Source organism: Lacerta agilis, chromosome 6 (genome assembly GCF_009819535.1).
Source record: "Lacerta agilis isolate rLacAgi1 chromosome 6, rLacAgi1.pri, whole genome shotgun sequence".
In the NCBI taxonomy this organism is placed as follows: Eukaryota; Metazoa; Chordata; class Lepidosauria; order Squamata; family Lacertidae; genus Lacerta; species Lacerta agilis.
The window spans coordinates 80,686,725-80,699,983 of record NC_046317.1 but is presented as its reverse complement, the minus strand read 5'-3'; the positions used below and the strand labels follow the sequence as shown (position 1 = coordinate 80,699,983).

The 13,259-nt window shown below is 45.6% G+C and overlaps 1 protein-coding gene across 4 annotated transcripts in view; it reads right to left on the bottom strand.

Moving 5' to 3' along the window:
* Nucleotides 1-4,412: 4,412 nt before the first annotated feature.
* The window catches only part of TFAP2C (transcription factor AP-2 gamma), a 33,379-nt gene continuing 24,532 nt past the window's right edge, over nucleotides 4,413-13,259 (bottom strand). For all 4 annotated transcript variants that reach the window (XM_033153594.1, XM_033153593.1, XM_033153597.1 and 1 more), the window contains exons 6-8: nucleotides 10,704-10,845; nucleotides 6,280-6,561; nucleotides 4,413-6,073 (exon numbers count right to left, since the gene is read on the bottom strand). In XM_033153594.1, the coding sequence (XP_033009485.1) occupies nucleotides 6,031-6,073; nucleotides 6,280-6,561; nucleotides 10,704-10,845 (467 nt within the window). In that variant the 3' untranslated portion in view covers nucleotides 4,413-6,030. The remainder of the gene's footprint in view (nucleotides 6,074-6,279; nucleotides 6,562-10,703; nucleotides 10,846-13,259) is intronic.

The window sequence follows — 13,259 nt, the reverse complement described above, 5'->3', positions numbered from 1 at the left end:
GAGAGTAGACATGGTAGTGCTATAATCTATATCATTAGCACAGTCATGCGTATTAAGACCGGGGGGGGGGGGGGTCTCATCTATACAATGCACCAGTCAGTCCCACTAGATTATCCACTGGCTTGGCTTGGGTACATCCTGAAATAAATGGAAACAAGCCTATTCCCTCTTCCAGACGGCAACCGCAGTGTCTAGCTTGATATACTAATAAAAAGCAAGCCTTTTCTGTTCAGCTAATTTAAAATATTGTACTACAGTATGATCAAAGTCTTCTCCTCTCTCTTTCTCTCTCTGCAGAAAAGAAAGCCGCACACAGCAATCTGAAGAGGGACAGAAGGTCCTTCTTAATCTTTCCATGATGCTCGGTTTTCCTTATGGCCAGCATTTCTCACTCTGAATGAGAATGCCTGTTCCTCAAGCAAGATTTGAATGTCTTCCTTTTATGTAAATCTACAAAAAGAAGTCAGAACCTCATCCTTCTTGTTCCATCCTTTATCACTGACCTACTACAAAATATTAACTAATTGAACTTCCTGGAGATCCATACGTATTTTAATTGATTGACCATGCAATCCTTTACATGTCTGCACGGGGGGGGGGGAGGATCCATTGAGTGTGTACAGGACTGCAGCCTAAATTTTCAGCTTTTGGGGGGGTGGGAGAGTGCAGGGAGCATACACCTGTTTGATGATTCATGCACCAGCCACAGGTGGCACCACCTTGCAAGGAGTATTCCTTTTGCCTCCTGTGTGTGAGAAGGGAAAATAGCTCCTCAGTGACTATACCTGCCATCTACAGGATGCCTGTTGGAGAGAACTAGCCTTTAAGGTAGCTTCACCTAGGAGAACTATGTCAAAAAAGAGTAAAGGACCCCAGACAGTTAAGTCCAGTCGCAGACAACTCTGAGGTTGCGGCGCTCATCTCGCGTTACTGGCTGAGGGAGCTGGCGTACAGCTTCTGGGTCATGTGCCAGCATGACTAAGCCGCTTCTGGTGAACCAGAGCAGCACACGGAAATGCTGTTTACCTTCCCACTGGAGCGGTACCTATTTATCTACTGTACTTGCACTTTGACGTGCTTTCGAACTGCTAGGTGGGCAGGCACAGGGACCGAGCAACGAGATTTGAACCGCCGACCTTCTGATCAGCAAGCCCTAGGCTCTGTGGTTTAACCCACAGCACCACCCACGTCATAGGTCTGTTGTTGTTCAGTCATTCAGTCGTGTCCGACTCTTCGTGACCCCATGGACCAGAGCACGCCAGGCACGCCTATCCTTCACTGCCTCTCGCAGTTTGGCCAAACTCATGTTAGTAGCTTCGAGAACACTGTCCAACCATCTCATCCTCTGTCGTCCCCTTCTCCTTGTGCCCTCCATCTTTCCCAACATCAGGGTCTTTTCCAGGGAGTCTTCTCTTCTCATGAGGTGGCCAAAGTACTGGAGCCTCAACTTCAGGATCTGTCCTTCTAGTGAGCACTCAGGGCTGATGTCTTTGAGAATGGATAGGTCTAATTCTGTGTAAATCCTGCAATGAAAAGTGTACCTGGAGTGCAATTTTCCCTCTAATGATCTTGGTTAGTATGAAGCTTTTGGAACACACATCTTTTTAGCCATCAGTTTCATCCTTCAGTTTAAAAACAATTTGCAAGGTTGAATTCTAGAGGAGGCTTGGCTTGCAGTCATCCTGCTTCTGGTTTTGGAGAATCTGACTGCGCTTGCTAAAAATGGAACCTGGAACCCTCTGCACGCAAGGCACTAAGCTCTACCACTGAGCCATGGACCCATTTGGAAAGAGAGGAAGTCAGACCCAGAGAGCAGGTGGAGTCAGGCTACCTTGTGAGTCCTCTCTTGCAGACCTTCCTTGCCACAAAGGTACGCTGCCCAGAGCACACCCTCCATAAAGATGGCACCAGGATATGGGGAGAGGAGGTAGCGCAGGCTGAAGATTTTTACGAGCTTAAAATCAGCACCTTGGATCCAGAGGGTAAACTGGTTTGGTTTCAGCTACGACTCGTCAAGCAAACAACCCAGTTGCATTTGAAGGCTCCTCCTGCAATCCCCCACAAATCAGGTCACCAATTTGCACTGCACTCATCAGGCACTAAAACAGGTGAACCAACTCACATGACTTTGGAAAATTACAATTTGGTTTCCATTTTAAGGGAAAGTGAAAAGTTTCCTTTTGGTTTGATCTGCTGAACCAGCACTGAGAACTAGACAGAACCAAACTTCTGTACTCCAAACTCTTATTTACTCTTGTTTTGGGCAATTAGTATATAAGTCCAGATTCCTCAGCCCTTTTTCCCCCAGAGTAGGATATGTGACAGGAAGATGTATCCACATAGCAGGAGCCAGATCTCTGTATTTTCATGAGATACTAGTGTTCCTGCTGTGCCCTCTTAATGGAAGCTGGTCAGGCCAGAGCAGTAACTCAGAGAGAGTTGCAACAGAAAACAGAAGACAATTCCTGATGCGTCCTCACAGCAGGAACAATTCAATGATCTGAGCACTTTCAATGCCAAGGAATTGGCTTCTGCCAGGTTAACAGCTAGCTAGAAGAGGGGAGGGACAGGGACAGTTAATCCTCCAGAGGAACTAAAGGCAATCTGGTGCTTTGCTTGCTGTGGGAACAGAATTGATGTAACTAGGCCTTTTCCTCCTCTTGCAGACATTCAGCCACCTCTGTATCTTCCCCTTCCACATCTTTACTGGGATTACAGCCCCACTCCCCCAGTCCTTGGCCCAGGAGCAGGGACCAAGCAACGGGAGCTCACCCTGTCACGGGGATTCGAACCACCGACCTTCTGATCGGCAAGCCCTAGGCTCTGTGGTTTAACCCACAGTGCCACCCGAGTCTCTCCCCATGTCTAGGGTTGCCATATTTCAAAAAGTAAAAACCAGGACACCCTGAACGTTGCTGAGCTTTTCAAACAGCTGATAGAAGTGGCTCACTTGCCCTTGGACCAATCCTTCCAAGGTCCCAAAGTGATGTACAAAATATGATAAAAGCAGTTAAAAGCAGTACAAAGAACCAAAGATGGGTTTTCAGGACAAGACGAAGTGGATGCCCATGGCAGAGACCTATTCATCCAGCTGGGAAAGCTTGTCAGAACAAAAAAAATGTTCCATAAAGTATGGATCGTGGGCACCTGACATATCTCATCAGAAATATTATTCCGTGGAGCTGGGGCAGCCACTGTGAAAGCCCTGCTCTGAGTTGCCATAGAGTGGGAAACTTAGAGGAGACCTAGTGCCTTACTGGGGATGTAAGAAATAAGGCAGTCTCTCAGGTAAGCAGATCCCAAGTGGTGCAGGGCCTTATAGGTCAGTTGGTGGTAGTTTCACCCCACAAGTGCATTGCTGTAAACCAACCTTGAGGCTTTCAATGCATGGAACTGTGGTTGCGCCCTCCACATTAGAAATTGCTGGGATGGGCATAGAAACAAAACATGCACCATTTGGCATCCTCAGATTCAATTCACACAGGGCTAGCCCAACCATTGGGCAGAGGGAGACAAGTGCCTCAGGCAGCAAAAGCTGAGGAGTGGCAGCAGCACCACCTCCCTGGCTGCTCCCCATTGTTGGAGGGCAGAAGCCAGGAATGCCCTGTACCCCCTAAACTAGCCAACAGCCGCCGCCCCCCTCATGTGGTGCAGGGTTTTTTGCTATCCTGTTGCCAGCGTTGAAGTTGGCTCTCAATCACATTCTGACCGTGGGAGGGAGGTACCTCCTTGTCTTCTGCCTCAAGCAGTAAAGTGCCTTGGGCCAGCTCTGAATTTATACGCTTAAGTGATTAGACAGAGCATTTTATTTTTATTTTTTAAAGGAAGCTTTCAGGCTCCTCCTTTGCCTTGGCACATCGTTATCCGTGAGGACGGAGGTAGGGGAAGAGAGCAGTCATGGCAATAGAGACGGTTCCTGATATAATTGAAACCATTAGCTGCGCTGGCACTCAGCTTCACATGTCTGTTCCATTAGTTCGATGCACTATAAAGAACTGTGTATTCAATTACAATGTCCATTTTCGGTATTCTGCTGCCCATCCCCCATAAGAAGCAAAAACACTCTTCCTCTCTCCCTCCCCCAACCCACCCACTTCCAGTTAAACACCATTCAATACTTTCTATCCAGAATATTTTTATTATATGGATTATCCTATACAACGGCCTTTGGGTAACAGGAAGACATTTACAAGTGAAGTGGGATGTGGGTTTTTTTTAATGACTTCCATTCTTCTTCTTCTTCTTCTTCTTCTTCTTCCTCTCTCTCTCTCTCTCTCTCTCTCTCTCTCACACACACACACACACACACACACACACACACTCCTTTTGAATGGATACCAAGTACACAAAGTTATTGCTTTGTCAATACACACATCAGACCGGATACAAAAATCTACAAGTGGCAAGAATTGAGGATTTTCATTTTTATTTTTTTGTAAAAAGTCACTTTTAAATACCCAGCATAAACAGACCTGTATAGCAGTGTATTTGAGCTTACCCATTACCTTTTTTGGGAGGAAAGGGGGGGGGTTTAAATTTTGAATCCCATTTATAAAAAAAAGTATTAAAATGTTCACCATTATTTACAAGACCCATTAAATTACACATAAATAAATATATACATTCCAACACACTGTTTTCCCTTATACACATAAAAACCTCCCTGGATATATTTATATATATTTATATATATTCATATATATATATAACTTTTTGGCCTATATAGGCAAAAAAATTAAAAAAAAATGTGCCTATTCTTTCAAGTTTTTTTCCTATTTTAAAAACCACAAGACCTGATGACATATATAAAGCTGCAATATCCTGGCATTTTTTAAAAAAAATGGAAGCAAGTTTATTTTGCATTCTTTTTAGCTTGAACTAGTTTTTCCTTGTGCAAGAAGAACTGCTACAGTACGCTTTACTGCAGGGATGGGAAGCCTGTGGTCTCCCAGGCACTGTTGGACTCCAAGTCCCATCACCCCCAGCCATGCCAGCTGACGACGATGGGAACTGTATTCCAACAAGATCTGAGCAGCTGAAGGTTCCGCTTCCCTACCTTAGTGCTTGCTGCTCTGTTCATTTGAGTCCAGCAGAAGCCTAGTCGGCATTAGAATAGCTTCCAGGATTTGTGCCTAGAAGTCTGAATCACTCTCAAAAAGCCCCCCAAGAGGTTGCAAGGAGATGCAAGGTGTTCAAATGACCATCAGACAATTTATTTCACTTTATACCAAGTTCAACTTCCCTTTGGATAAAAAATTCCATTACATTTACAGTCCTGGGTGCCTTGTCAAGGCTTCAGATACCCTGGGGTTAATACTGAGTTATGTTGTTGCTGGTTTCCAAAGATTTCCAGAACCAGGGAAATCCTAGTTATAACCCTGTTGATGGCCCCCATTCTCCCTTCTCTTCTTATTGTCTGGCACAGCCATGAGAGGGAGACTAGAAGCATTTGCCTTCTGTTTAACACTAACCTTAGTTTATTGTGACGTCTCAGAATGATAAACAATGATTTGTGTGTAAACATGTGATTTGTTGAAGCAACCTGGGTCGGCGTGGGGTTTATAGTCCTGGGTTGTTATTATCAAACCATAGCTTGCACCCAGTCTTGATGCCTTTCAGACATTTTGGATTACAACTCCCATAATGTCTGACCATGGTCTAATGGAAGCTGCAGTCCAAAACCGTTAAGAGAGCATCAACTGGAGCAGATTAATTTACACTAATGATGGTTTGTCCTTATTTAACATACTTGGTGTCAAGCAGGAAGCAAATGCTTCCTATCTCATCCTTGCAATTGCAAAGAGGGAGGTTCTCGATTCCAGGGTTTCGGGTAACGTTAAAAACCATGGTTTAGTGTTCCATCTGAACGCAGCTATCAGGATGTACGCAATGAAAAAGATCATCTTACTCAAAGTTTTGAGAAACAGCACTAAACAGACTTCCATACAAGAAAAAAAATAGCACCACTTTTTACTGTTTAAAAGTTTTTTTTTCCTTTAAAAAAATGAAATTAGAAGCTTGTACTCATGTTTATCTTCGGTTCCCTGGTCCCACAAAGAATGGATAACAGCAGCTTTAAAGAAAGGAGAGAAAGAGAGACACATGTATCTCACGGAGGAGCCTGAAAAAGATGCTTAAAAAATGAAAAAACACGCCCCGAAGCAAGTTGTAACAGATTATCTACATGCCCTCTAGGCAAGACGATCTTAAAGTCTGTGTGTGAGAAACAGTATACAAAAGTCTGGCTTCTTCCTCTTTCTCCCACTCTCTCTCACTCACTTCCGGTGCTTGTCCATTTTCTCAATGCTTTTATTGGTTTCCGCAGGGCTCTGGTCCCCGGCGTTCATGTACGTTTTGTCTGCTATTTTTAGAGCTTCGTTCAGGTAGTTCTGGACGGACGTCATGGCAGCACAGATAGCAGCGCTCCCGAAGCCGTGGGTGATTAGGCTGAAGTGAGTCAAGCAGCCCTGGATGCCAGGGTCTAAGATGGGGCTCGGCCTCGCATTGCCAAGAGGGGTGCGGTCCTGAGTGAGGAGTTCAGTGAATTCTTTGCAGATCTGCCTGCAAGAGACAACACATTGAATTAACTTTCAACAAAACCATCGGCCGCCACAGTTAAAAAAGGGGGCACGGCCTGCTGAATCAGAAAGTCAAGAATGATATTACAGCGGGCAGGTGGGTGGGTGGGTGGGTGGGTGGGTGGGTGTGGGTGTGTCTAATCACTTCCCCAAGTATACTAAAACACAGAAATATACTTTAAGGTCAGCTACCTTAGTGTACCTTACAATTCCCATCATCTCTGCTAGCTGGAGATGATGCCATTTCCTATGTCACAAAAGTCGGCTGTTTGTACAGCTCAGACCAGTGTGTTTGCTATCCTCAGAGCAACCCTCCAAGGTAGGCTAAACAAAAGCAGTTATCTTATACCAAGTCAGACTGTTCTTCCATGTAGCAAAGCTCAGAAGTTGGCAGGGCAAAGGAGGTGGTAAAAGAGCTGGCTGGAGCGAAGGGAGGCTGGTTTTTCCCACCAGCCACCCCTTCGGCACACTAAGAGCACCACCAAGGAAGGAAGGGAGCAAAGCAATCCCAGTAGAGTGCAAGTGTGGACGGAGCCTTTTGGAGGAGGGGCCTAAGGAACACGTGTTTCTGACATCACCAACGCACTTGCCATTGGCACCTTCAAGACCACCTCAAGAGGGCAGTGGGGAAGCCAGTATTCATTTTATTATTCCTAGAGAAGGCTACGATTTCACACATTGGTCCTCAGAATTTTAAGAGGGAGAGCAAACCTCTTTGCCTCCTATAAGACTACTTGGGGAGGGGGGAGTTAATGCTTGTTTTGCACCATGTTATCAATTTGAGACTGTTCATGGCTAAACTGTCTTAAGCGCACCGTGAGGGCCTTTGAGTTGCTTATCCCTGCCACAAATCTGACACCACAGTTGATGCGGGCCCTGTGAGGGCCTTTAGAGCACCATCTGCTCAAAGTTTGCGATATGAGCTTCAGTTATTGAGGATGGGGATGTGGATGTGCTCTCTTGACCCTTGTGCCCACGATGGTTTTTGCGATGTGGCAGGGAGGGCCTGACTGGGTGGGTCCAGAGAGTAGTTGATGCCTCATTTAGGAAGAAGGTATCCATCGTACTGAAGGACATCTTCCTCAACAGGACACTAAGTTTCTATGCAGCTACTGCCCTGTCACACACACACACACACACACACAAAAGCACCCTTTCTTGGGCAAGGGGTTTGAGATCCACGGGGATCCGTCTTATTTCCCATGTTAGTCAGCGTGCATATGGAATCACTAGGAGATGTCCTCTGGGGATTTGGGAGTGCGATGCCCTGCAGGTGACACCCAACTGTATCGCTCCATGCCATCTGAATCAGTGCCTGTAGGCAGTGATGGGCTGGATGCAAGCCAACAAACCGAAGCTGCTTTGTTAATCAAGAAAATCTTCAATAAAAAATATTTTTTTTAAAAAACGAAGCTGAATCAGATTACATGGAGCTGCTGTGGGTTAAGTGGTTCATGGGTACAGAAATGAGTGAGATGGCCTGTTCTGGATAGGGCAACACTCCCCAAAGGAGCAGCTGCATAGATTAATAAACTAATGGTCTGACTTGGTATATAAGAAGCTGCTATGTTCCGTGACAAACACTTCCTGGGCTGGGACAGTCAGGCATCAGTGAACCAACCTCTTGGCTGAGCTACTGCAATGCACTGTGTGTGGCTGCCCTTGAATACAGTTCACAGGCTGCAGCTAGTGCAGAATACTGCTGCCAGGGTGTTACTTGGGCAGCAAGAAAAGATTGTATTATGCCAATCCTTATAACTTGGCACAAGCACCCACATAGCCACCAGGCTCAATTCCTTGGGGGGGGGGGGTGTACTAGCCCTGAGTGCTGGAAGGAAAACCTTCCCTTCCGTATGATCTTCTGCCTAGACCAGCTTTATTTAATCTGCTTTTAAGGTACAGCTGCATGACAATTTCCACAGCTTTGGTTTTGGCAGAAGGTATGGAAGGCAACAGAACAGAGACAGTGAATTTAGCAAGCTATCTCTCACTGGAGAAATATGGTTGAAGCTTATAATACCTACAAATTCCAAACCATTCACCAAGTTTGCAGGCTGTAAGTGGAACTGTGTTGCTAGATGCACCTAAAATGCTTTTGGATGTTTCACATCTTAAAACCCCCACAGGGATCACTGTATTGCTGGGATTTGATGAATATGTGCTCCAAAAGGCACGTGGTGCCTTTTGATCTTGCAAGCATTCGCCAAGACATATTAAAGCTAAAAGGTCCTTATTTCCTCCTATTGACATTTTAAGCACCATTTAAAAATAAAAAGCGTTTTTCATCCAGGCCCAAATGCAGAAACATACGTAATGCTCTACTTTGGAAAGCTGTCATCCTGAAATAATAGCCTACGTGTGATGCATTCTGGAGCCTTCAGATTTCTTCTTAAAATCCTTTCTCCATTCAAAGAGAATTTCAGTAAAAAATCGGGCTGCACTCCAAACCTCAAAATGCTCTAAGCAGACGCCATGGTATACCCAAACCAGATTTTGGCACAAATCACCATAAAACTCTATTGTATCAGGAACTAGCTATGCAATCCTGAGGTCCATACAACGTTTTTTTAAAACACTAAATAGCTACAGCCTCCTAGAGGAGTCCACTATTCCATTAAAACACACCACACACACACACACACACACACACACACACACACACACACTTACAACAAAACAAATGTGGGGAAACAAAAAGTGAAAGGTTGGTTTAAGAATACTCAAAATAAAAATATTTGGTAGATTTAGACATCAGCAGAAATTCACCGCAAACACTTTCTTTTGGTACTCTTCAATCTGAGAGTGTCACCCCCAAAATGAAAGTCTTTTAAAGAACTATTGTCTTGAGCTGCATGGTGATTGTGCTTGGATGAGAAACACACTCATGTGCACAAGGCAAGTCCCACCAATTTTCCAACATTCTCCACCGAAGCCCTCCTACCACCACCACCACCAACCAAGCCACATCCCACGCTGTCCTGAAAAGGTCTTCCCAAACCCTGAGGAGCAGTTTGTCGTTGGACTGGAGAGGTTGGGTGATCAGCAAAAACCAGGGGCTCCGATTCAACACAGAAGCACCTTTGGATGCTGTGCAAGACTTTCAGTTGGGGGAGGGAGGAGAGATGAAGCATGCAATTAACACCACCACTCTAATTCATTTGAACTAAAGCATTCACTTTGGTGAGTTTGAACCCAGCTCTGCTGAACTTCAGAAGGAGCACAGGAAACAGGCTGATACGGAGTCAGAGCCTTGCCCAGTCCCAATGAGTAAATTGCCTACAAGCAGGGATGAGGAACCTGCTGTTTGACTACAACTCCCATCATCACTAGAACAACCATGCTGGCTGAGGCTGATGGGAGTTGGAGTCCAAGAACATCTGGAGCACAACAAGAGGGTCAACAGAGGTCAACCGACAGCAGCTCTTCAGCAATTCGTAATGCGTCTTTTTCTGGAACTGCCAGGAAGTGAACAGCCCTCCCCACCCAAGGAACTTTGCATGTCAAAAAGCATAAGAATTCAGACAATTTGCTCTATTACTATGAAAATCACCCCGATATTCTGTAGCATTGCTTAAGACAGTATCAGGCAGACATACACATTCAACATCTTCAGAAACCTAAACTTGCTTAAAAAAATTTTTTAATGCACTGATGCAAGAGGGGACCCAGCTGGGGGCACTAGTCAGAGGGCCCTTGAACTTGGAACCAGCCATTGTAGGAGCCTATAGGCTGCAGACAGGGAAACTTTCAGGCAATTGTTCAACTCCCATCAGCTCCAGCCAGCATGACCCATGAGAAAGGATATGGGGCTTGCAGACCAGCAATATCAGGAAGCCTTGCCTTAAAGCAAGCCTCAACAACTGCCACCATCCCCTCAATCCAGCCCTCCAGATGTTTGGGACTACAATTCCCATCATCCCTGACCACTGGTCCTCTTAGCTAGGGATGATGGGAAATTGTAGTCCCAAACATCTGGAGGGCCGGAGTTTGCCTACGCCTGCCCTAAATCTTTTTTAACAATTCAGATCACAGTCCTCCTTCACGTAGAACGGAAGGGTTACGATACAAATGCTGAAATACAAATTGGTCACCCAGGATGCTCGTGTTCAAGAAGAGAATACCTACTTTGCAGCCAGCAGCATGTTCTTCCTGTTAGCCATCTCATTGCGTCCCAGATGCGGCCGAGTCAAGTATTCGGCCACAGCCTTGGAAGGAAATTCAGTTTCACAGACGTAGCCAAAATCCCGGGCAAGATGTACAGCTTCGCCTGGAAAAGATGAGGAAAAAAAACCACAAAAATAAAGCTGTGATTATCATCCTCTTCTTATTCATTCATCCTCTTCTTATTCTTATTCATTTTATTAATTACCCACCCTTCACCCCCCCCCCAAGGTCCCAGGGTGAGTTACATTAGATATTATGTTAATATCTAATAGTAGTTTAATATGTCCCGTCCCCCCCCCCAAAAAGCAGTTTGCAGCACAAATTTTACATAATACATCCTTTTCATGATATGCCCTACTTATGGCTATAACGTCCCAACTTATTTTTCCACCAGGCTCATAATTTATGTTTCAAGTGCCACTTGCAATAGGGGGTTTCTTTGTTCTTAGCCCAAACCAGTGTCTGACAGAATTCTGCCACAGGATAACTTACCTCAAGGGTGGCCTGTCAGGGGCTGCGTGCGGACAGGGGACCAAGCTGGTGCAACCAGTGGCCAGAGTCAAATATGGGGGGGGGTCCTCCATTTCTCCTTGCTGCCCAAGTAAAATTAGGCCAAGGCCTCACAAACCTCACCCCCTTCTAGCCTATTGGTTTATTCTAGGGTGTGGATCAACTAGCCTAGGGATGGGAAACTTTTTCACCATCAAGGACTAGATAAAGGGGTCAGCAAACCTTTTCAGCAGGGGGCTGGTCCACTGTCCCTCAGACCTTCTACCTTCAGCAGGGGGCCGGACTTTTTTTTTGGGGGGGGAATGAATGAATTCCTATGCCCCACAAATAACCCAGAGATGTGTTTTAAATAGAAGCACACATTCTACTCATGTAAAAACACGCCGATTCCCGGACCATTCGCGGGATGGATCTAGAAGGCGATTGGGCCTTAGTTTGCCTACCCATGGACTAGAATCTTTGGGGTGAAATGAGTAATAAATCAGGAGCTGCACAGCCAGGTCCAATCGTGGACAGGGCCTCTCTCCCTCTCCCTCTGTGTGTGTACATATTCTCTCTCTGTCACACACACACACAAAATGCAGAAGAGGAAGTGATTTCTACAGGTGGTGTCTGGGGAACAAGAGAGGGTCCACAGCATCTTGAAGCAATCTACAGTTTGGACTACAGCTCCCATCAGTCTCACCCAGTCTCTGATCCCTGATGGCAGCTTCTGTCCCAAACATCTGGAAGGCACCAGGTTGACAAAAGCTATGCTAACTGGGTTGCAGGCTGACCTAATGAGGGTTTCAGCAGTAGCACTGTCACCATATAAATATGTGGAAATAAGGCGGCACGAGTCCTCACATACCATACCCTCCAACACAACATGGCCCAAATCCGGGACACCATCTTCCGGGTCCAAAATCCTGCACAAGTCACGTAAGCCATGCAAGATCAGACTTGGGAAAAGCATTTTCTTAGGGTACAGCGCCATAAGCACACACACATTTGGGGGTACATTGCAAGATCATGGACCCCTCCCCCCAAAAAAAACCACTTTTCGGGGGGGGAGATCTTTGCCCAAAATCGTGCAAGAGACCAAGGTGCCCCAAATGGCTCTTGTGGGGGGGGGGGAGATGGCACAGCAGTTGCCTAGTATGGCATACATAGACGAATGGTGGGCCCAGACTCCAAAAAGGGTGGAGACTTATTGAGCTACTCTATTGATCAAACAAAGCTCTCTTGAAAACAAGTTTCAGCAAGAAACCCTTTTTGGACATTTGTCTATACAGAAACATCCTCTTCGGACTGGGGCACTAGGCATTTTGTTTAGGATTGAGGCAGAGAGTTTCTTGCATCATCCCACGTCCCCGCCCCACCCCCACCCCAATAATTAGCCAAATTCTACCTTCTCATCCTGTAATTGGCCTCTGTTCCCAGACTGTTTTTGGGAAGATGTCAAAAGAGATTGCAAAATATTACTTCACAATTAAGTAGCTTGGATGAACACAAAATTCCGAGCAGCTTAGATATTTGTAAAGCCGCACAGCGACAGAAGCTACCACGGCTGGCTTACACGAGTTCATCGCATCCCCTCCCATACGGTTGGTGCAGCTTGAACCAAAAAGACACCTCATCCAGAACTTGAGGACAACTCCCATCAAAACAACTAGCAAAGCAACTATTCGTTTTAATGGATCTGGATTCCACCCAGACAATCCAGTTAAACGAAAAGATGTGGGATGCGAAACATATTTCACCCGTTTGAATTCAATCGACCCGGCATTCCGGTGATGGAACACATTTGCTCAGAAAATACAGGATGGTTCGCCTATGTTGCAATAAAAGTGATGAACATGCACCAAGCGATCTCTTGCAAGTGTTGAGTGAACCATCATAGATTAGCTGCTACAGACAGGTGGTGCATCATCTCAGACATGCTTGTTTTCAATGGATGCCATTCATCATCCATTCATTTTCCATTCATCAAGGAAGTTAAACATCCATGCACATGTGAACTAGCTC